At 45.2% G+C, this 22,108-nt stretch overlaps 1 protein-coding gene across 2 annotated transcripts in view; it reads left to right on the forward strand.

Annotated features, from left to right (window-relative positions):
- CUX1 (cut like homeobox 1) overlaps positions 1–22,108 on the forward strand; it is a 265,020-nt gene that overhangs the window by 232,330 nt on the left and 10,582 nt on the right. For both annotated transcript variants that reach the window (XM_035138890.3, XM_060268524.2), the window contains exons 15-17: positions 19,372–19,508; positions 21,205–21,271; positions 21,705–21,817. In XM_035138890.3, coding sequence (XP_034994781.3) covers positions 19,372–19,508; positions 21,205–21,271; positions 21,705–21,817 — 317 coding nt within the window. The remainder of the gene's footprint in view (positions 1–19,371; positions 19,509–21,204; positions 21,272–21,704; positions 21,818–22,108) is intronic.

Genomic DNA, 22,108 nt, shown 5'->3' on the forward strand with positions numbered 1-22,108 from the left:
GGACTCACTAGAGAGATTCCCCCGAAAGAATCATCTGTGCATGTCCTTCTCCATCCAAAATCTGATTCTTGGCAAGAAGATTTTGACTGGCTTTTCCAATTAGTTCTCAACTAGGCTTGGTTGGATTTGGGTCCTAGCGAAGTGTGCCATTTGCAATTCGGTTTTCAGTCTTGGGAAATCTAGCATAACAGCCCCACTCCTGGCTGGCAAGTTCATTGCAGCGCAAAGGATTACAAACCAGTAGCTGTTAGTCACGGTGGTGAAAAACTACATTAAGAAGTCACATTTCAGCAAGTTTAGTTCTGTATTGTACAGCACCTCATGCATAGGCGCTTTCCCCGGTACTTCCTTTTACAGCAAACTCCTGGCAATTTTATTTTTATGGCTGAAGCCTACTGCCATGCAGTAGTTCCCTGCCAGCCAGCCCCGCTCAGCCCAAAATGGGAAAATATTCTAGAGACTTTTAACGGAAGGGCCATAGCTCAGTGAGGAAGTACATTTCCAATCTGTGCTACAGAAAACCCTTCCCTTGGGGGAAATCTACATTGGGAATACCAATTATGGCAGGCAAGTATCCTTGAAAAGGCAGCTCTATTCATGCAAGCCTTGGCTGATGTCCCACATGAACTAAGGCTATGCCCAGAGCCCATCCAGAATCGTTGACACGATTCGTCTGGCATTGCATGGATTATTATGCAACGTGGGAGCCCCAAAGGTGGAGACAGCAGCTCACGCTACTTAGTAAGCCACATCGCACTACTGAGAATAATTCCAGTTTGCCAACAAAGTTTGGACAGTTGTGGAAGGCGTCCAGTAGGGGAGAATGAACACCAACCACTGCCTTCATGGCCCTTTCTTTCCAAGATGGTGAAATTCACCTAAAAGGAAAGCTTTCTCAGGTGCTGTTTTTCTGAGCAAATGTATTTTTCTCTCTCACCCCTGTAAAGGGGGGGGGAATGTAGCCCTCTTTGCAAATGCTTTTGGGAGAAATAGAGCTGTGTATATCTGGCCTCTTGAAATTCTTCACAGCTCTACTTTTGCAAAAAGCATTTGCAGAGAGGGCTTCATTTGCTTCCAAATTCTCTGTTCATTTCCACAAGCGACTCCTTGTATGCGTAGACAACTTTTAATAACATGCATGAGGTGGAGCACTTAGCAGTCCCAGTGAGAGAGGGCAGAGCAGCTTTGGGTTCTGAGTTTGTGGAAATGAGCTGATCCTATGAATGCTTTATCAAAAGTAAGTGCCACTGACTTCAATGTGACTCGGCCCAGAGCCGGCCCTACCATTAGACAGAGTGTGGCAACTACCTTGGGCAGCGGAAGCTGGGAGACGGAGAGCAGCAGCAGCAGCAGCAAGTTTTGTGTACCATGCAACCTGACCTGTGTCTCCAAAGCTGCCCTCGGGTGAGGCTGGACTAGATGACCCTTCCAACTCTTTGATTCTATGAGAGGGTGCCACCCCATTGCCAGTGTTGAAGTAAGATGCAGCTGACTGGGCAACTTCCGTGCTTGGAAAGGTTGGGAGGTGCACCACCTTGTCCTTCCCACACCACACATTGTATTGAGCCAGGACTGGACTTGCTCCCAAGGAAGTGTGCATTGGACTGTAGTTTTTAATCACAGCACCAAAGGGGGACGGATTCCACACCCAGAGCCCTTCACATAATGTTTGGTATTATTTGTCAACTGTCGTATTGACCCACGTTTCCAAAGCATGCTGGCATTGACTTGCAAGTCAATTTATCTCAGAGGAGGAACACTAACCTGCAGCCCTGAAAGATCAAACTAACTTGCCTTCTTGCAGGTAGGCAGCTGACTTAACGGGGCTCCACATAAGGGGTGTGAGGACATCAGGAAGAATGTGGGAAATTTAGTACCTCTTTGGTTCTATGCATCATCAAAGCACCATAGTTAGACCCCTATTTACTGACACCTCCTTAGATGAGGTGCAGATTGGCCCAGCTCTTCCTGTGTTTGCCTGGGCTGAGGCCTGGAAGAGCCCGTTTCTGCAAACACCTCAAAGGCCTTGCTACCTGGCAAGCAATAAGAGTTAGAAATTTCTAAATTTGAGGTTGATAATTTTGATAAACTGTAGTTAAAACACAACCGTTGGATATTTTTAAAAGACAAATTAATCAGTACACAGCTCCTGAAGAAGAACTGACTGAGAAAACTTCCCAGACGAACAGTTGCAGGACAAAGGTACTTTTAACCTCAATTCCAGTTACATTTTGACCATACATCTTCGTTAAAAGCCACTCCCTACCTTTAGATCGAAGGAGCTCCAAAATAAGAAAGACAGTCCTTTTCTGTGTGTGGCTGTTGAGAGAAAAATATGCAATAGATGCCCTTCAAAAATATGCAATAGATGCCCTTGCGATTTAAAAGGATTCCCCTGCTTTTTTTGTGTGGACTTCTGAAAGAAAAACTGAACAGCAAAGAAATCTCACTCTTAGCTTAAGTGTTAATCAAATCAGATAAAGGAAAGAGAAAAAAGTATTAGAATAACATCACGGAGAGCTGCTTCTTTTTAAAATGTATTCTCTACCAGCATTGCAGCAATCAGAGGTCACCGCAGTTCTGTCTCTCGTGCTCCATTTCAAAAGCCCCCAATACTGTCAAATTTTGGCAGTTCAGAGTTGGGGAAATCCTTAGGAAAACACCCAAGGAAGTTGTTTTGTTTCAGAGTCTTGGGCTGCAGTTGAGAACCTTTCTGAGCACTAAGGGGTGATGGCAGGTGGAATGGTGTTCACACCTCCTTGATGATGTCCACGACCACTTAGATGCCCTTGGAACCCTGTTGAAGCCGGTTAGCTGATGCCACACCGCTGCTCAAAACTAAAAATATTTCTGTACTCCCTTGCTTTCCAAGAAATGCATTGGATTATGTGAGACTCTGCCTGGAGCAGAATCACCTTGAGTTCAGATACTTTATGAGCAAACGCAGGAAATTGTCAACATCAGCAATGCATGCTTTTATTCTTATTATTATTAGGACCTAAAATTTCCAATTTGGCCTCCTCATCCTATTTGAAGACAATGAGGGAGGCTTCTTAAGATGGGAGGCTGCTAGGTGCCACTGCCAACCATACTGGGTTGAATCGGATGGGTGCCCTGCCCTGTAGGTGTCCCCAGCTCAAAGAATGATTCCTGGAGCAAGAAGAACCTTTCTAGCCCTGGAGCAAGAAAGGCAAAGCAGTGAGGAACCAGCTTCGTACACAAGCAGGGGGCTCGGGAACTGCTATGGACACTATCACAGCACTTGCTTAAACAGACCAGGTTTGTGGACCAGCGCTAGCTGCTCTCCCTCCTCCTGTGCACAGCTCTATGCATCCAACCCCTTGTATTCTGGGTAGTGCTAAATGCATCCCAGGCCAGCTACATTGTGAACACTGTCCAGGCCTGTACCAGGAGAACAGCTCTCCTGTCGGTCTCCTGTGGACTAGAACTTCCTGTGGGTTGCATCCAGGAGGTCTTCTCTCTCCAAGGTTAGTTATGAGAGGAGCAGCAGCCTTACACCAATGGACAAGGCTACCTCCATTTCCTCCACAGGACTAGCAGATTGCTGGTGCCTTATGTTTCAGGCGCCACTAAGCACTTAATTATATCGCGTGGAAACAATCCGTTGAAATAAAGTAGTGGAGTGATGTTTTTAAGCCACACACCCAGTTGTTGGGACTTTTTAAGAAATTAGGTTCTTTATAACTCAGTTGTACGTTGCTGGGACTTTTTAATGCCATTAACTTGCTGGTGCATTGATCTAGTAGCCGTTTGCCACCGTTTGTAGTGAAACCAAAATTCCTCCCATCCTGTGCAGAATGCCAAATATTTTAGTTGCCACTTTACATGTTTGCTTCCGTTTTCTGAGGTGTTCTTGCTTTCCACGTTAAGCAATCCCTCTGCGCAAAAGTCAGCCTCGGAAGGGGTGACATGCGAAGATCTGCTCCTCATTGCATGTTTGCTTTCCTTCCTTGTCCTTTCTCTAATGAGAAGGTGGAGGCTGCAACTTAAGTAAGCTCCACTCCCAGGTCTATATAATCCTATGTGCCCAAAGGCTGTTGTGGAATACTTACCTGGGAGTAAGTCCCACTGGACCCAGGAGTGCTGGCTTCTGAGCAGGAATACATAGGGTGCCGCCAGTCTGATCCAATGAGTCACTTCTTTTGGTGACCTGTGATCTGAATGCCTAGTCTAGTACTCCACTGAAGAAGAATCCCAAGGCTCTCCGTGAGCCCAACAACTCCCTTTGCAGCCCACTCTAAAGATTATTTAATTGTGGACCTTCGCATCTTAGAAAAGTATCGCACAAGCACACTTAAAAGTGGCTAGCACCTGGGGCTGAAATTGTTGAAGTAATAAGTTTCATAATGAAGAAATTAATTAGTTTAATTAATTTAAAAACTACACACACCCCAAAAATCAAGGTTTTAGTCTGGAAGGGAAGCCTGTACTCCTGGATCTGCTACAAACTCTGAGTACCATGCAGTTCACAGTCTTCACAACTGCATACATGAGGGCTCCATGTACTCAAGGGCATCTCTCATTTATGTATTAAGATTTCCAAAAAGGACCTTGATAAGCATGCATGGAAGCCAGCAGCGGGAGCACATACGCTTCAAATAGTTTTCGAAGCAATAGCCTGTCTTACTTTAGTCAACAGTCATTACCGAAATACTCAAGGCATCCTGTTTTAATTGGAAATTAATTGGTTAAATTCAGAAATATTCATTTACCTGTACTTAAACCCCTTAATCAGTTTGCTATCCTTGTTACTCCGGTGAAAACATAATATATTTAGTTGCATGGATCATTTCTTATTGCATATAGAATGAGTTGCCTAACTCGTGTCATTCTTGCAGGGTTCAACCATTTACTTACCTTTTTAAAAAGAAGATTCATTATACAACCTACTTCCTCAAACAACTCCAAATGAACATGGCTGGGATCAACGCAACTTACCCAAGATGTAGGTCTTTGAACAGCCTTGAATGGCCAGCAGTTAGACCTGGGCATGCACAAACTGTTCCACGTCTTGGGCACACAACGCTTAAGCCTGAATAAGAGTCTTCAATGGATTGGGAAACATGCAGTGCTTTTTATCAAGCAAGAGAGGGTTTTGCACAAACTGCATAGCAAAATCAGGATATAAATGTGAAGAACAGGGCATATATCTTTGGTAATGGCCAGCCCACTTCCTATCAGGACTGCCCATCTTCATTTTCCACTCTTATGAAACTTCTGAAATAAACACAAGTGCTTGGGGGCACCTTGAATTTGCAGTGTGGTGGCATGCATTTTCTTATATGAGCATGTGAAGTTGCCTGCAGCCTGCCAGCCACTTGTGCCACCATCTTTTAAGGTACCTTGTCCTTTGTAGTCACTGTGCAATTTCTAGGGCTACCAGAGGTGGGCGACCTGCGAGATGTTGCTAGACTCTAAACTCCCGTCACAACTGCCCATGCTACCTGGGGCTGATGTCAGTTGGATTCCAAGAACATCTGCATGGCTCCTGGTCCCATACCCATATGCTAGATTAACCACCTGCCTTTCTAATCAGTTCCATCAATTTGCATGTCACAGGTGCTCTTTGGAGATAACACAATTAAACAAAAGCTACCACTCATATCAGTAGCAAAAGCCTCTTAGTGCCGTGCGTGCTTACTCAGAAATCATAGAATCGTAGAGTTAGAAGGGATCCCAAGGGTCATCTAGTCCAACCCCCTGCAATGCAGGAATCTCAACTAAAGCATCCATAACGGATGGCCATCCAACCTTTGCTTAAAAACCTCCAAGGAAGGAGAATCCACCACCTTCCAAGGGAGACTTCCACTATTAAACAGCTCTTCAGGAAGTTACTACCGTACTGTTGTTTAGCCAAACATGTCTAGTGAGGGTTGCTTCCAGTTAAATCTGCCTTAAGCTTCAGTCCTATACCTATTTACCTGGGAGAAAGTCCCGTTGAAGTCAGCATGGTTTACTTATGAGTAGACTTGCATAGGATTGTACTGTTCAATAACATAACAATCGTTAAAGCTTGCAATAGTTTGGCTGCATTAGCAATGATGCAGTGAAGATTCAAATGCATTTGCCTGTTTACCCGTTGTCTTTATAGCCGCATATGCGGAATAAGCATTATGGGGGTTGGTTTTCAAAGTATATTCTGCAGGAGTTACTATGAATGTAGGACGTCTGTACCTCTGGCATTGGCAGCACCCAACTGGATAATGTCAGAGCAGGGACAGGAGGCCAAACTTTAAAATGTCACCAACGGACACTGGAACGCTTAGGGTGCTGATTCCTTCTGCAATAACCAGCAGCCATGCGGGTTTTGTAACCGTGAAGGGGGAAAGGTTGCATATTTTAAAGGCCTCGGTTGTGAAAGCTGACCTTCCCTGCCTTAGCCTGCCACCATGCCGCTTGTAGCTGTGCATGCATCACCTGTGTGCAGGATAGCAGTCTTTCCGCCCCCCCCCCATCATTTTAACACCCCATCACCCTGATCCAGTTATTCCTCACAGTTGCACACACCAAGTACTCTTGCCTGCAAGGGATTCATTGCGCACTGGGGCGCACACACAAGTCCTGCTTGAACCAGCTCCCCTGGTCTCTTCGGTGAGGGAGACAGCTTCACATGCACAAAAAGTGTGTGTGGATGCCCCTCTGTTGGAATTGCGCACAGGAAGGGTCCATGCTGGACAAAGAGGGAAGCTCGTGTGAGTTGCTGCGCTCCAGAGATTTGGAAGGTGGAGGCAAGCATGCTCTTGCAAAATACTGAGCCTGCATACAACAAGCTGTTCAAGATGTCTCCTTGATTCCAGTAGGGCTGAGAGAAGCTTTAAAATTCATGGCTTTAAGAAAGCAAATAACCATAATGCATTTTGTTTCGTGGCCCCCCTCAAAAAATAAATTCGGATCGTGTATTTCCCATTTTTAAAGTTGCTTGCTATATTTAAGTAACGGGCAATGGTTATTCTCACACACTTTTTTATATATACAGTAATTCTCAGATATATTGAGCTTTATTTAGGAGATTTAGATGAAAGTTTGTGTTTCGCTTTGCGATTTGTTTCCTTTGTCCAAAGTCCTAAATTCTGCTGTCGTTTACATCTTTCACAAACTTGCATTTGTGAGCTTCTTCTAACCTGAAATTAACCAATGATTTGGATTCCCTTCCCTTCCCTTCCTTCCTTTGATATTCCCCCACCCTACCCCCAGTTTTTAACAATTTAACAATTTAACAAGCATAACACTTACACATTCTCAGTCTAGATGATGCAGATTTGGATTTCATCACATATCAGAGAATAACTTATCTACTCAGGATCCATCAAGAAAAATGCAGAAATCTGGGTTGTCGGGGCACTAATTTTTCTAAAGCACTTAATAGCATGCATTAAATCTTTGTGCAATAAGAAATATTTGGTTTGCAGGGAGCTAACCTGTATGGAACATGTTAAGTTAGCAAGTATGAGCTCCTCTGTCTTTGAATTGTGGCATCCATAATTGGTGAAATTACAGGTGGAATTGTGGCATCGTATTAGGAACACTGAGCATATGACCGTTCACCAAGTGGTTACAAAAAGGCTGGTACTCTCATTGGGCCAACTGCTCAGAGGGACACCGTACTGACCTTTGAGGAGCACAGTTTTATTCAGATTAGTTTTTGTGATATCTTATAATTTCTGATAATATTTCAAGAATGTCATTTCTACAAGACACCTGCTTGCAAGTTAATTTTGGGAGGACAATGCAAATTGTTTACTTTGTCTATGGCACAAAATAACCTTGCCTACAATGCGAAATAGCCAGGCACCGGCACTAGTTATGTCCCACAGTTTGCAGTGTAACCACTTGGTAAGACACTGTCCTACCAAGCAACGAGGGAGAATTTTTTGCACTCCGCTTTTTAAATTATTATTATTATTAGGCGTTTACAGGTGTGGATAGATTTTCCTCATTCCTTGGCACAATGATGCACAGGAAAGGTTTGCCACATGGTTGCTTGCATGCCACGATTTTGTTTTCCTTTGGTAAAGCGTTGTAATCATCTGTCCTCTTGCATTTGTGACTGCAAAACACTCCTCCAAGCTTGTCATCAATGGATTTGAAGGCCAGTAACTACAATCAGTTGAAGTGGTAATTACCAAATTTCAATTTTACATAGCTGTGCCTCCATTTGGGGAGCAGACCTGCGTTGCGGACATTCCCTGCCAAACTGTACTTCTGTGGCGGCCCTTTTACACAGCCTAGCTATGACAGGACAGACAAAGTTACAACTGCAGGGGGTTGGACTAGATGACCTTCAAGGTCCCTTCCAACTCTGCAATTCTATGATTCTACCTGATAGACACAATCATGCAAGTTATCTGCTAGGCACTTAATGGCTCAAACATCCCACCCCACCCACCTTGATACCCAACCTGTCTTATGCAACCTTTAAAGGCACTGAAGCATCTCGTCCTTAGTCTCTTGGGGAAAGGGACTTAACAATAAGTTCATTCCAGTTTAACTGGGACTTGTTAAAAACAAATGGAAAACATCTGCTTTTCTGCCTCTATAGTCATCATCATCAGCACTTATCTGTGAAGTGGTTCTGTTAATCAACTGCACCACGAACATATCGTATCTTTTGTTTCATCCCGAAAACTCGCACAAACATTGAGCCTTTCCTACATGAAATGAGATTATTATTATTATTATTTCCCAAAGTGCTTTCCAGAGCTTCCTGCATAAAACTTCAATGGCCATGCTCACATATCTGTCCCAAGTGTACACAGTTGCGTGACTCGTGCGTCCAACGTTGCCCCAAGCGAGTGGCTGCGCGGCTTGACGTGCACCTCAGGTGGTCAGCCAAGACTCATATCATTCCTTTGTATATTCGGGATACTTTGTAAATGTGTATAAAATCGTTTTTAATTTAAAGATCTTCTGCTTTGAGAGTTTAGAAGGACGCGGCTTTGGGCAGGGAGGGCAAGAAATGAAGCAAATGCACAAAGTGCTCTGAGCCTCCTTGAGTCTTGAATGGGTCCGTGAAGAGGCATTTTTTGCTGTTCCCAAAGTTCATCGCCATTTCTAGCAAAGTATTTTCAGCTGAGAGACTGCTTTCCTCAGCGAGATTCCTCTTTCACCTGAGTGCGTCTTTTCCAAATTTAAAATTTGCAAGGTCTGTTTCTGCTATGTGAGAATACCCATCGTATGCTAACATCTGGCAGCGCGGAGCGTGTTGACTTTGGTGATGCTGTGAGTGATGTCTCACCCTAGGGGTGTGGTTTGTTTGGGGGTTTTTTTGGGGGGGGGTTTAAAAGAAACTTCTGCTCCTTCCATTGCCTCTTCACCAGGCCCCATGTGCCATAGTAACTCTCCAGAAGTAGACTGGCGTGGAATGAAGATGACTGGTCATGTGCTCTGTTTGAAAACTTTCAGGTGAGGGTTAAGGATGACATGAGCCATGCAGCTGTCAACCTTGCCTCTCAACCTGCTTTTGGGTTTGTGTAGAAATTGATTCTCCGGGCTGTTAGGTGAGGGAATGGGGATGAGAACAGGAGACTCCACCCACGGAGGCCGGAACAGTCCAATAAGTTTTGGAGCCTGAGGCAAAAATCCAAAAGTTGCCTCTCCTCTTCTCTCACTCCCCCACCTCCCTCACTTGATGGTGGTCAAAATACAAGGAGACACTAAATAATTGGACTTTTTGTGGTGTTTCACCACCCTGCTTAATTGGTCCAGTTCCGAGGGGGATTCTTTCTCTGCCCATTTGTAATGATGAACACAGTTGAGTGGTATGGCAGGCAACTGTTCTTTGAGGAGGTAATATGAGAGGCAGCAGCTTAGGCAGAAACAAAGAAAATGAAGGGGGGGATTTGCTTTTTTTGTTTTTAAAAAGCCCCGTTATTGTGCAGAAGAAGGCTTGCCGCTCATTTAGCAAACCGCGTAGGGTGATTCCAGGGAGTCCTGGGGTTGTATTCAACTAGGTCCTGTTCAGAGCAGACCCTTTGAGCTTGCCAAACGATAAAGTTACTCACATCCATTAACTTCGGTGGGTCTACTTTGAGTAGGACCAGCCCCCTGAATGCTACCCCTGCCCTTCCTCGGAGTCTCCGAAGCAAATTGGTGCTCAGAGGGTCACTGGGCATGAGCCAACTGCACAGGATCGAAATGAACAAGGAGTCGCGTGGGAACATGTCTGGTTAACTTCTGGAGAGCAAGGAGGAGGTGGATCGGGCCCCCAGCCAAACCCAACCCCTTTCCCCTTCCTTTTTTTATTTTTATTTTTTCTTGCGCCAGTTTGGACTGGTGATGGGTGGGGTAAGGAAGGTCTTCTTTTAAAATAATGAGCTTTTTGGTAAAGGTGTGTCGTCCCCTTGAATTGTTAATTCTTTCTTCTCCAAATAGTCTATGCATTTCCAATGTCAAAAGCCGTTTTCTGCCGCTCTCCCCCCCACCCCCCACCCCACCCCTCCCTGCCCAAAAGGCACTGTGTGTTCTGCTCTGTGGACAACACTCTGAGAATGTCATGTGTGCGAATTTGGACGTTTTAAATCCAAAGTAAATGGCAACCTAATTTTTTGTTTGTTTGTTTGCTTGCTTCCCCGAAGTCCCTTTTTCACACACACACACACACACACATATATATATATATATAATTTTAAGTCAAGGCCACGATCCGCCTCAAGAGGCTTGTGTGCATGTCCCATTGAAACCCTGGGGGCTTGCACAGGAGACCTTCCCAGCGGGTCAGGCGCTCTGAATATTTTATTTTTTTTGTTTTTGTTTTTTGCATTTGTGCAATAACTACTTGCCATTTTATCGGGCTAACCTTTGGACTTGCCCTGACTACTAACACAGCACAAAATGAACTCGAAACAAAAAAAACAAAAAAAGGTGTATTTTTTTTCCTGAGAATATTTTCTTTTTTAAAAAAAAAAATTGATGATAAGCTCCATTTTACCCCCGTGTACTTGTGGTGTCCGACATTTTTAGCAGTATTTTATATATATATATATAAATATTATATTATTATTATTATTATTTTCCTGTAACGCACTAAGTCTTAGATGTTTTTAGACGCTCATTTCTTATATTCACAATCACAGATTTTAATGAAATACCCTCACAAAGACCCAATTGACCAAAAAAGTGTCTTCTTTTTTTTCTTTTGTACAAGTAGCTTTGAGAAGCCCCCACGTTGTGTTGCTGTGATTTCATCTTTTGTAACATTTTATTTCTTGTTCAGAAGTTTATTAAAGAAAAAAAAAAGTTTTATATGGCCGGCTGTGACGGAGTGGGGGGGGGCCTCCCTCCGTGAGGGAGGGGCGCCATTTCCTTCCTATCTTGGGCCCGCCATCCAATGTTCTGTTCTCAGCACTGTACAACAGTCCCTATATGATATGGAGAAGCAATATCACTGTACGAAACTCACATGATGTATTATTATAATTCACTAGCACCCTAGGTGTGATAATTGAAGTAAATATCTTTTATACAAACATAACGACGTGCAGGTTGTCTTTCTTCAGGCAGACTGGACTCAAAAGCAGCAAACATTTTGACGGGGGTTCTGTTTTGGCTCGTCTGGGAGTTAAATATGATGGACGTGACAATTGTGTGTTTATTGTGGGAAGACGGCGGCCTTTTCAGCGCAAGATCTATCCATCCATCATTCACATTTGCTCATTTTTAAATAGAAAGTGGGGGTGGAATATGTGTTTTTCCATAGGTAGGGAAACACTTGATTCCCCCAGCGTTTCAGAAATGCAGCTCTTTGTGTGCCTCCTCCACCAGAGGTATGGGGGGGGTGGCAACACGAGAACAGGGCCTTCTCTGCAGTGGCTCCCCATTTGTGGAATGCTCTCCCCAGGGAGGTTCACAAGCCACCTTCATTATACACCTTTAGGTGCCAGGCGAAAGCTTTCCTTTTTAGCCAGATGTTTGTCTGATTGGCATCCAGCGCGCTTTTAAAATGTATTTGGGGGGGGGGTTATTGCATTGTTTATATTTTATATTGTTTTTATATTGCGGTTTTGTGTTGTAACCGGCCTGAGACCTGCAGGTATAGGATGAATTAATTCAATTATATAAAATTATTATTATTATTATTATTATTATTATTATTATTAACAACAACAACAACCCCCATCAGTACCAGCAAGTGTGTTGTAGTTCGGCAACATCTGGGGGGCAATGGTTCCTCCTACCTGGTGCACACACACACAGAGAGAGAGAGAGAGAGAGAGAGAGAGAGAGAGAGAGAGAGAGCAGGTTGGATCCGTAGGTGCCCCTCCACTGGGAGAAAGCCTCTTTCACTCAGCAAAAGAGATGTTTACAACTTGGTGGAAGAGTGCTGTGTGTGGGAAAAGGTAAAGGGACCCCTGACCATTAGGTCCAGTCGTCGCCAACTCTGGGGTTGCGGCGCTCATCTCGATTTACTGGCCGAGGGAACCGCCGTACAGCTTCCAGGCCATGTGGACAGCATGACAAAGCCGCTTCTGGCGAACCAGAGCAGCACATGGAAATGCTGTTTACCTTCCTGCTGTAGTGGTACCTATTTATCTACTTGCACTTTGATGTGCTTTCGAACTGCTAGGTTGGCAGGAGCAGGGACCGAGCAACGGGAGCTCACCCCGTCGCGGGGATTCAAACCGCCAACCTTCAGATTGGCAAGCCCTTGGCTCTGTGGTTTAGCCCACAGCGCCACCCACGTCCCACTGTGTGGGAAAACTGGCTCCCAAATCCCAGCATCATCTTCCATTTGAACATGCTCTAGCTCTCTGCCCCTTTTGGGAGGTCCACTGGAGTATATTTGCTATTGTCCATATCTTCCGTATTCACTTTTCCTCATATTGTACCGCAGCCCATTTTGCCTTCCCCTTGCCCTCCACAAATAAATTTGCAAATGTGCCAAAAATCAAAGAAGACAGCAAAAATTCATCTCCCCAGTGTGCCCACCACCATTCAACCACCCAAGGAATTAATTCCAAAAGGTATTAAGTATACATTCATTCATTCATCCATTCATTCATAAATATGAATTCATTTGTTTCCTCAATATACGCACTGAAAACCCAATTAATCCAAAAAGGTATGAAAAATAAAAATTTATTTATAAATTCATTCCTTTATCCCCCCCAGTATAACCAACGATCAACAATCCAGCTAATCAATCACTAAACTAAATACAATTTTTGTTTTATTTCAAAGTGCGTGCCATTGAAATCATTCCCAAGAGAACTGAAATCCAAGTTTTAATTGCCACTAATATATTCCTACACATAGAATCAGTACTATCAATTGTATACTTTATTTGCATAAATTAAAGTAAAGCTATTTGTATATCAATTAATTTGATTCTATTTTATGTATAATTTTTTTAAAATTTCTTTTTCTTTTATAAGCTAGTGAGCATAAGCAGCTGATTCCACTCTGAACAACAAACAGCCCCCCCCCCAAAAAAAAACCTAAACCAGAGGAAAAGGAATAACCAAAGAATTTGTCCCAATAAAGAACCAGAAGTAATTTCCAATAATGCCACAACTAAGGAACCTGCACACAACCAGTCTAGAGCAGTGCCGGATTTACGTATAAGCTAAACAAGCTATAGCTTAGGGCCCCACTCACCTGGGGGGGGGGCAAAAAAAATTAAAGGAATAAACTGGATGAACATTTCCAAAATATAAGTTTAAAAAAAACAAATAAAACCTACATACGGCGACAGTGCTTTGTGTTCTGGAGGCTCCTATGATGTCAGTAATGGGCCCCGCCTGCTAGCCTGCTCCCTAAAATATCACCTATAAAGGTAGCTTAGGGCCTGATCAAACCTAAATCCGGCCCTGATTCCAGACAGGTAAAAGAAAGCGCATAGTTAAACCATGGACCTCCTTCCCTCAGGAGGCAGCGATTGTCTCCAATTTGGATGGCTTTAAAAGAGAATTACAGTGGTACCTCGGTTTACAAACACAATTGGTTCCGGAAGTCCGTACTTAACCTGAAGCGTACGTAACCTGAAGCGAACTTTCCCATTGAAAGTAATGGAAAGTGGATTAATCCGTTCCAGTCGGGTCCGCAGAGTACTTACACCAGGCACCCCCAAACTGCGGCCCTCCAGATGTTTTGGCCTACAACCCCCCTGACCCCTAGCTAACAGGACCAGTGGTCGGGGAAGATGGGAATTGTAGTCCAAAACATCTGGAGGGCCGAAGTTTGGGGGTGCCTGATTTAAACTGAAAATACTCAAACCGAGGTATGACTGTAGACAAATTCATGAAGGAGGGGGCTACTGATGGCTGTGCTGATCCTCCGCAGTTGGAGGCAGCCGTGTTTGTGAATTGCCAGAAACCACAGGAGGGAAAAGGGCTCTTGTGCTTGAATCCTGTTTGCTGGTTTCCCACAGGTATAATAATAATAACCATAATCATAATAATAATAATAATAATACCCCACCCATCTGACTGGGTTGCCCCAACCACTCTGGGCGGCTTCCAAAATACATTAAAACAATAAAACATTAAACATTTAAATAAATAAACTTTCCCATACAGGGGTGCCTTCAGGTGTCTTCTAAAGGTTATGTAGTTAGTTATCTCCTTGACATCTGATGGGAGGAATTTTAAATGGGAGGTTGGCCACTGAGAAATCAGGATGTTAGGCCAGATGGGGCATGGGGCTTAAATCTTCTGTTCTTAAATCAAAAGAAGGGCCTTCAAGCCACCATGCTGTGTATTCCGCCTCCTACCAATAATCCCTATGTATTGTGCCACGGGCACGCGGGTGGCGCTGTGGGTTGATCAGAAGGTCGGCGCTTCGAATCCCCATGACAGGGTGAGCTCCCGTTGCTCGGTCCCAGCTCCTGCCAACCTAGCAGTTCAAAAGCATGTCAAAGTGCAAGTAGATAAATAGGTACCTCTCCAAGCGGGAAGGTAAACGGCATTTCCGTGTGCTGCTCTGGTTCGCCAGAAGTGGCTTTGTCATGCTGGCCACATGACCTGGAATCTGTATGCTGGCTCCCTCGGCCAATAACGCGAGATGAGCGCCGCAACCCCAGAGTCGGTGACGACTGGACCTAATGGTCAGGGGTCCCTTTATTGTGCCACATAAAAAACACCCCAAGCACAACGCACTTCCACAAGCAAAGGAGACACCAAAAAGTGACTCTGTTCCCCCCAGGCAGGAAAGCAGGGAAGGCCAGGCCCAACCACTGAGCAGCACTCACTCCCCTGCTTTCCAGTGCTTGCCATCTCAGCACTAAGGGCAGCAGATGAAATCCTTCCAGCGCCAGTTGGAGGAGAGTTACGAACCCCTTGGGATAACTTGGCGGGGGCAGGTTGAGATCTAGTAGTCCGACTCCGTAAAGCAGCTTCCTATGTTCCTAAGTTCTATTCTAGGGGCAAACAGAAAAAAGGAGGGCTAGACCTACTCAGAGGACAGTTGGGGGGATTGGAAATGGATATATTATGTCCGATCCTTTGGAGAGAGGTGGGAGAGGAACTGAGGCTGCAGTCCTATGTACTTTTATCCAGGACCCACTGAATATGTAGCAGGTGGGGCTCCTGAGTAAGCGTGCACAGAAGTGCCTACCCCCACATCAGCAACTAGCATGGCCAGCATTTAAAATACGTACAGGTGCACAAACAATAAACAGAGCACACAGAGAGAGTCAGTGGCAGGGGGTGGGCAAGGGGAACACAACTGGGCAGACTGTGTGTCAGGAGCTGGAGTCTGGGACAGGTCAGCAAGAAAACGCCCAGTGTCAGTGAAGATAACTCTTTATTCAAAGAAACCAAAACAGTGCAGGCCTAGTGATCCCAGTAGGTCTTGCCCCAATGAGGCAGTTGCAAGAAGGTCCCCGCCTTCCCGTCACTCTCTAGGGTCCTTCCCTCACTCAGGTCCTTTTGCAGCAGCCCAAGGCTCCATTGTCTTGTCTCTCTACTTTGCCCTCATCACCCCCCTCTTCTAAGCTCTGGGAGGCCAGCAGGGGATGGGAAGCTGGTGACAGCAGGAGGGGGAGATCCCCTGGCTTCCTCAGCAGCCTGCCTCTACTCTGCCTCTTGGCCCCTCTCTACTGCTGCCTCTGAGTCTGGACTGCTCTCCGCCACAGACTCTTCCTGCTCACTAAACACTGTTCCCCCTTCAGCTTCAGACACCTCCTCCTCCCAGTCTTCTCCCTCTGACCACTCATCATCCCACCACCAGCCCCCCAACTCTGAGCCTTCTTCCCTTTGGGGTTCCCCAGCTGGGGCCTCCCACTCCGTCCGTGGCTCTGCAACAAGCGGAATTGGTCTCAGATATCCCCAAACAAAACTGCTTTAACTTGGGGTCGAAAATCATAGCTGAGCCAAATTTTCTCTAAAGCTATAAGGGTTTCTTTTGGGGTGGGGGTAGTCTGGGGGGCTTCTGTGGGAACGAATGGCAGCTGCCACGAGCACTGCTGCTGGTAAATTCACAAAAATGCCACCCCCCCATCCTCATTTCACCACTTGCAAATAGGGTGACAACCGGGTGAAGGCATTTCCATTCAGTCCAGTCCAAAATCTCAACAAAAAGAGGACAGAGCTGGTGCCAAAGGAAGGCTATTTGTTGGTGGTGGTTACTGGTTGTTGGTGGTTATAGTTATGGTTATCTCCCCTTCACCAGCAGGTCCTAGAGCAGGTTATGGAAATTTAAAAACGAGTTTTAAAAATAGTTAAATCAGTCACAAGATTCAAGTGGGTCATAAAACCACATGTTTTATTTAGTTATTCCCTCCATATAATTTCTACATCACTTGATTGTTTGTTTATTTAAAAACAACAGCCCTCAAAGCAGTTTATAAAAAGAATGAAACAATAAAATTACAGGTTAAAAACTGTTGAAAGCAACTATTTAAAAAAAATTAAAATCAGCAATAAACTAAAAACAGATTAAAACACACGTCAGCATTCTACAGGTCTGTGTAAGCCTTCGTCTAAACAAAACTGTTTTTAGTAAGCACCGAAAAGAGTGCAACAAAAGTGCCTGCTCTACGTCGATTCCAAGCCGTCGAGTGGGATAATGCAATCCCATGCTTGGGAATTTCTCGGGTGTCAAAAGCCAGGGGAAAGAGATACACAAGGATTGGGGCACACAGCCACTTGGTGCCATCAGTTTGGCTCATTTAAGACTATATGGAACATTCTCAATTATGATAGAACTCATAGATGGCGAGTACTTTTATATTTTTTTAAAAATCTATTATTCGTAAAGGAAATCTTTGTATAATACTTTATTATTATCCCTTGGGAGAGCTGCACTGTATCTTTGTACTTTTGCCCCAGCAGGCTGTGATGCTTTTGGGGGAGGGGGCGGGAATCTGGAGCCTGCCTGGCTTAACCTCTCTCCTTAAGAAGAGAGGTCCTAAGCAGAGCTTGGAAACCAGCAACACTGAAAATAAGCTGATCAGTTGTGCAAGACAAGTGAATGATGCTCTTCTGTCTTGCCACATCTGCCCAGAGAGGGCAAGGGAGCACCTAACAGCTGCATCGAGGAGGCACAGGAGCAGGGACTGTGGTCAACAAGCCACCCCCCCCTCCGCAGGGGTGTGGGTCTCAGCAGGTGCCCAACATTGCCTGGCGCCACTTCTCATGCTCGGTACAAGCAGGTCAGCATTGTCCACTGTCGCCAGGCTGCCCCGGCAGTGCTCAGCCACAGGAAGGGCATGTTCTAAGAATCTAAGAGGTGCGCTCAGATTGTGACAGGAAGGGCCAGGAGACTTTGCTGTTGCCCCACCTGTGGTGACCGCAGACGCCTAGGACATGTCCTAGAACCCTTTGCAGCATGCGGGGGGGGGGGGTTGTGGCAGCTGAGTCCACATGGAAAAAGAGTGAGGTTAAGGCCCCCAAGGGTCTTCCGGTCCTCATGATTCCATTCTTGAAAATCTGAAAGCTACTGTCGTGTTGTTGTTGTTTAAAAAAGGTTGTACAGTGGTACCTTGGTTCTCAAACTTAATCCGTTCTAGAAGTCCATTTCAAAACCAAAGCGTTCCAAAACCAAGGCGCACTTTCCTATAGAAAGTAATGCAAAATGGATTAATCGGCTCCAGATTTTTAAAAACAACCCCTAAAACAACAATTTAACATGAATTTTACTATATAACAAGACCATTGACCCAGAAAATGAAAGCAATAATCAATGTACTGTACTATAAAATAAATAAAATAGTATTGTAGACGATAAAAATTAAAAGTTTTTTTTTCTTACCTGCACTGATGATAGTCATTGTTTGGGCGGGGGCTTTTATCCATTTCTGCAGTTACACAATCAATCAATCAGTAGCTGAACTGGGTTCTACACAGTCACAAAAACAAAAAATGAATAGAAAAAACAAAAGCGCCAAACTTAATCCGTTCCAGAAGTCCATTTGACTTCTGAAATGTTCGAAAACCAATGCGCAGCTTCTGATTGGTGCAGGTGCCTCAGAAACAATAGCCGACAACCGCATTGGACGTTCGGCTTCCAAAAATTGTTCGAAAACCAGAACACTTACTTCTGGGTTTTCGGCGTTGAAGTACCAAAGCGTTTGAGAACCAAGGTTTGAGAACCAGTATTTCTTATGAAACTCTGACCTCTAGTGGCCTGGTTCTGTACTAGGCAATCCTATTTATAATGCGGATCATTGCTATCATCTGTCTATCTGTCTATCTCCATGGACCTGGGGAATCTTTGCCCTCTGAGGATGTGGAACAAAAAAAATAGCAGCAAGGAGAGGCATGCCTGAAAAATCAGCTCTCTATTGTTTGCAATATCCCACCCAGAATGGTGTTTTAGCTTTTTTAGTACAGCCCATTGTGCACCTGCAAGAACACACTGCTTAATTTCTATTTTAAAAAAGGTTTTGTTACGTTTGCCACATCTCAAATATGTCTGAAAGCCAGACCATCTGAAGTGTGTGATTGTCCACTGGGATCCCAAGAAGTCCATGTTGTCACTTATATTTAGTTTGCCCCTATTTTTGTTATTGTTAATTGCATTTATATCCCAATTTTTCTCCAAGGAGCTCCAAGGTAGCATATATAGTTCTCCCTCCTCTCATTTAATCCCCACAACAGCCCTTTGAGGTAGGTCTGGTTGAGAGGCAGTGACTGGCACTCAAGGTCATGGCCAAATGTGGATTTGAAACATAGTCTGTCAGATCTTAGTCCGACCCTAACCGCTACAACCACCCTGGCTCTCAACATCTATTATGCATCTATTAAATCTCACCCTCCCGTTTCTTGTCTTCGTTTGTATGCATGGAAATACCCTTCCAAAAACAATAACAACACAGACTTGCCACCGCAAGGCGTGAGAGATCCCAATTATTTTTCTATTGTTACTTGTCCCTATTTAATGCACCATGTCTTGTCCCCCCCCCCAACCCCACAGGTCGCTGTGCCGACTTGCAAATCCAGTTCACCGAAGCCGTCTCCACAGTTGCCAGCCAGAAGGAACTGATTGCCAAACTGGAGCACGACCTCAGCACCATTCAGTCCATGTCTGCAATGCACCGCCCCGACGCAGAGGTGAGTCCCCTTTAACAATTTGCTGCCACTCACTTGCAGCAAAGTCAGCCACCAGGGGCCAAGCCAGATGAGACCCATTCATAATATTCGTCTCCTCCTCCGTGGAGAACTCCCCATTGCTATGAATGGCTACTAGCCCTCATGGCTAGCTGCTGGGAATCACAAGTGGAAAGGAGTGCCTCTGAATAGCTGTGGCGAGTGAACTAAAAATAATAATAATAATAAATTTTATTTATACCCCCCCCCTCCCCAGCCAAGACCAGGCTCAGGGCGGCTCACACCGGATATAAAACAATTGATTAAAATACAGCTTAAAAACAAGATTAAATGCAACATTTAAATGCAGCCTCATTTCAATAGAAACTCAAATCAAAAACTGTTTGGGGAAGAAAATATCAAGTCTTCACCAGGCCAACTATCCAGACTGATCCTGCGTGGGCCAGAAAAAAGCCAGGGAAGTCCCCAAATATGAGTTCCATCACAGAAAAAGGAAAGAGGGGGAGGGGATCAAGTTGGTTCCAGGCCAAAGGCCAGGTGGAACAGCTCTGTCTTACAGGCCCTGCGGAAAGAAATCAGATGGTGTCATGAGACAGAACTAGACTGGGAACCAGGGTAGAGGGGGTGCTTTAAATACAGTATTTGCATCCCTCTGTGTTTCCTATCCTATCAGCAGCTCCATATACCTCCTGTTTGTATTGGAAGAAAAGCATGGGAGCTTTACTTCTTATGCATACCGGTAGAACAGGCGTCCGGTGGGCAGGGCGGGGCGGGGCATTCCAGAAAGGGACCTCAGTGGAGTGCAAAGTTTTAAAGCCCCTCTGCACCTTGGGCCTTGATTTGGACTGGGCAGGTGGACCCCTGCTGTTTTCCTTCCTGTGAAACATCCTTCTCAGGACTCAGCTACACTAGTAAAGAAAAAGGGTTTTATATTCATTATAATAACACTGTGACACCAGCTGCCGCTGTGGAGTCCCGTCTCTCGCCAACGTGATTTCCCATAATAAAGTTTACAGAGCATTTTGCTGAAATGCTTTTCCGATGTGTCTCGACCCAGCCTCGCCGCTCCCAGCGGACTTGTCTCGTTTGGCTTTCAGCTAGTCCCCAACCTGCCCTGTTGTTTCATTCTGCATAATAATTCATTACACATAAATTGAATGCGTAATGGATGTAATACATACACACACAAAAAAAAAAAAAAATCTGGCATATATTACGGCAAAACCACTCATTTCAAATACAAACCACTCTATGCAAAATTATCCCATGCTTCCTGAAACCTGGTTGTTCAAAGCAAGGCATAGGACGTCTTCAGGACTTGTCTTACTCAAACCCATAGGTGGCCCAGTGGGAGCCAGGTTCAAAATGGCAGGCAGTGGGAGGAGCCAGATGCAAAATGGTGGCCAGGAGAGTGGAGTTAGTTACCCTCTGCACCCAGTGAAGCCATGCTCCAGGATGAGTTGTTATACAAGTTCAAATCCACACTTTAGTTATTACAGATCAGGGGTGCTAATTTGGTCTTTGCTGTTCAACCAGGAGGTGTAAATATTCCACCAGGAGATCCCAGTCGGCTGAGGTGCTATAATATTAGCAATAGCATCTCGGCTCCTACGAGTATCTGGTCGTGAATGGAAAGAAGAGCAAACTCTCCCGTGTCGTTCCTGCATCCATATTCTCCTTTTCTCTTTCCTTCCCAAAGGGTGCCGCCATTCAAAACCTCGAGAACATCCCTGAGCCCATCAAAGAGGCAACAGCGCTTTTCTATGGTAAGCAATTAGCCAGCAGACGGAGAGCCTGTTTGCCCAGGCCGTGGGGTGAGATTGCTCTTCTGTAGGAAGCGTTTGGCTGCCTGGCTCAGCCTCCAACTACTAGATTCCTTTTGGTGACCTCAACAGGAGGCAGTGGTGCCTTCTTATGTTTTAATCAGGTGAGGTAGGAGGGCAGAAACCCTCATAGGTTCTCTAAGGGCTGTTTCTCCCCCCCCAAAAAAAAAAGCAGAGGGAGGGGGAAGCCGGTAGGGAATGGCCAGCTAAGTTATGATGGAAAATGGCATAATTGGCAAAAAAAGGCATTGTTGTTGAAAAGGAAAGAATAAAAGAAAGTAAGAGATGTACATAGCCATTTACTGACTGCAGTGTATGAGCCCACAGGAGTACTGTGGGTTTCAATGTTTATCCTGTAATCCGACCTGTTTCCTAGGCTACCCACCATCGGCAAGCACCCCGATTCCAGAGGGCCAGATGGACTCCCTCCTCTCCATCATCTCCAGCCAGAGGGAGCGCTTCCGAGCACGCAACCACGAGTTAGAAGCGGTAAGGATCCCTGGAGGGCAGCAGGGACATGGGCTGGCCCTGCAGGTTCTTGAGCCGCGCAGCCGGGGGTCATGGCAGCTGGGCCACCATCTTGAAAAGGCTATCCTGGCCAAGCACCAAGGCAGTGGAAATGAAAACGGACATCTGATCAAACGAGTCTCTCTGGGACCCTGCCATGGGGAAGTATCCACCGGACCGCGTCTCTTGGAAACCTTCTTATGCCGCCGACAGGCCTGTTCCGCGGTTTAACACTTTCTTGAATAGCCAGTCATTCTGATGATCATTCTGCAC

The sequence above is a fragment of the Zootoca vivipara genome, chromosome 14, assembly GCF_965207765.1.
Source record: "Zootoca vivipara chromosome 14, rZooViv2.hap1.1, whole genome shotgun sequence".
NCBI classification, from domain to species: domain Eukaryota; kingdom Metazoa; phylum Chordata; class Lepidosauria; order Squamata; family Lacertidae; genus Zootoca; species Zootoca vivipara.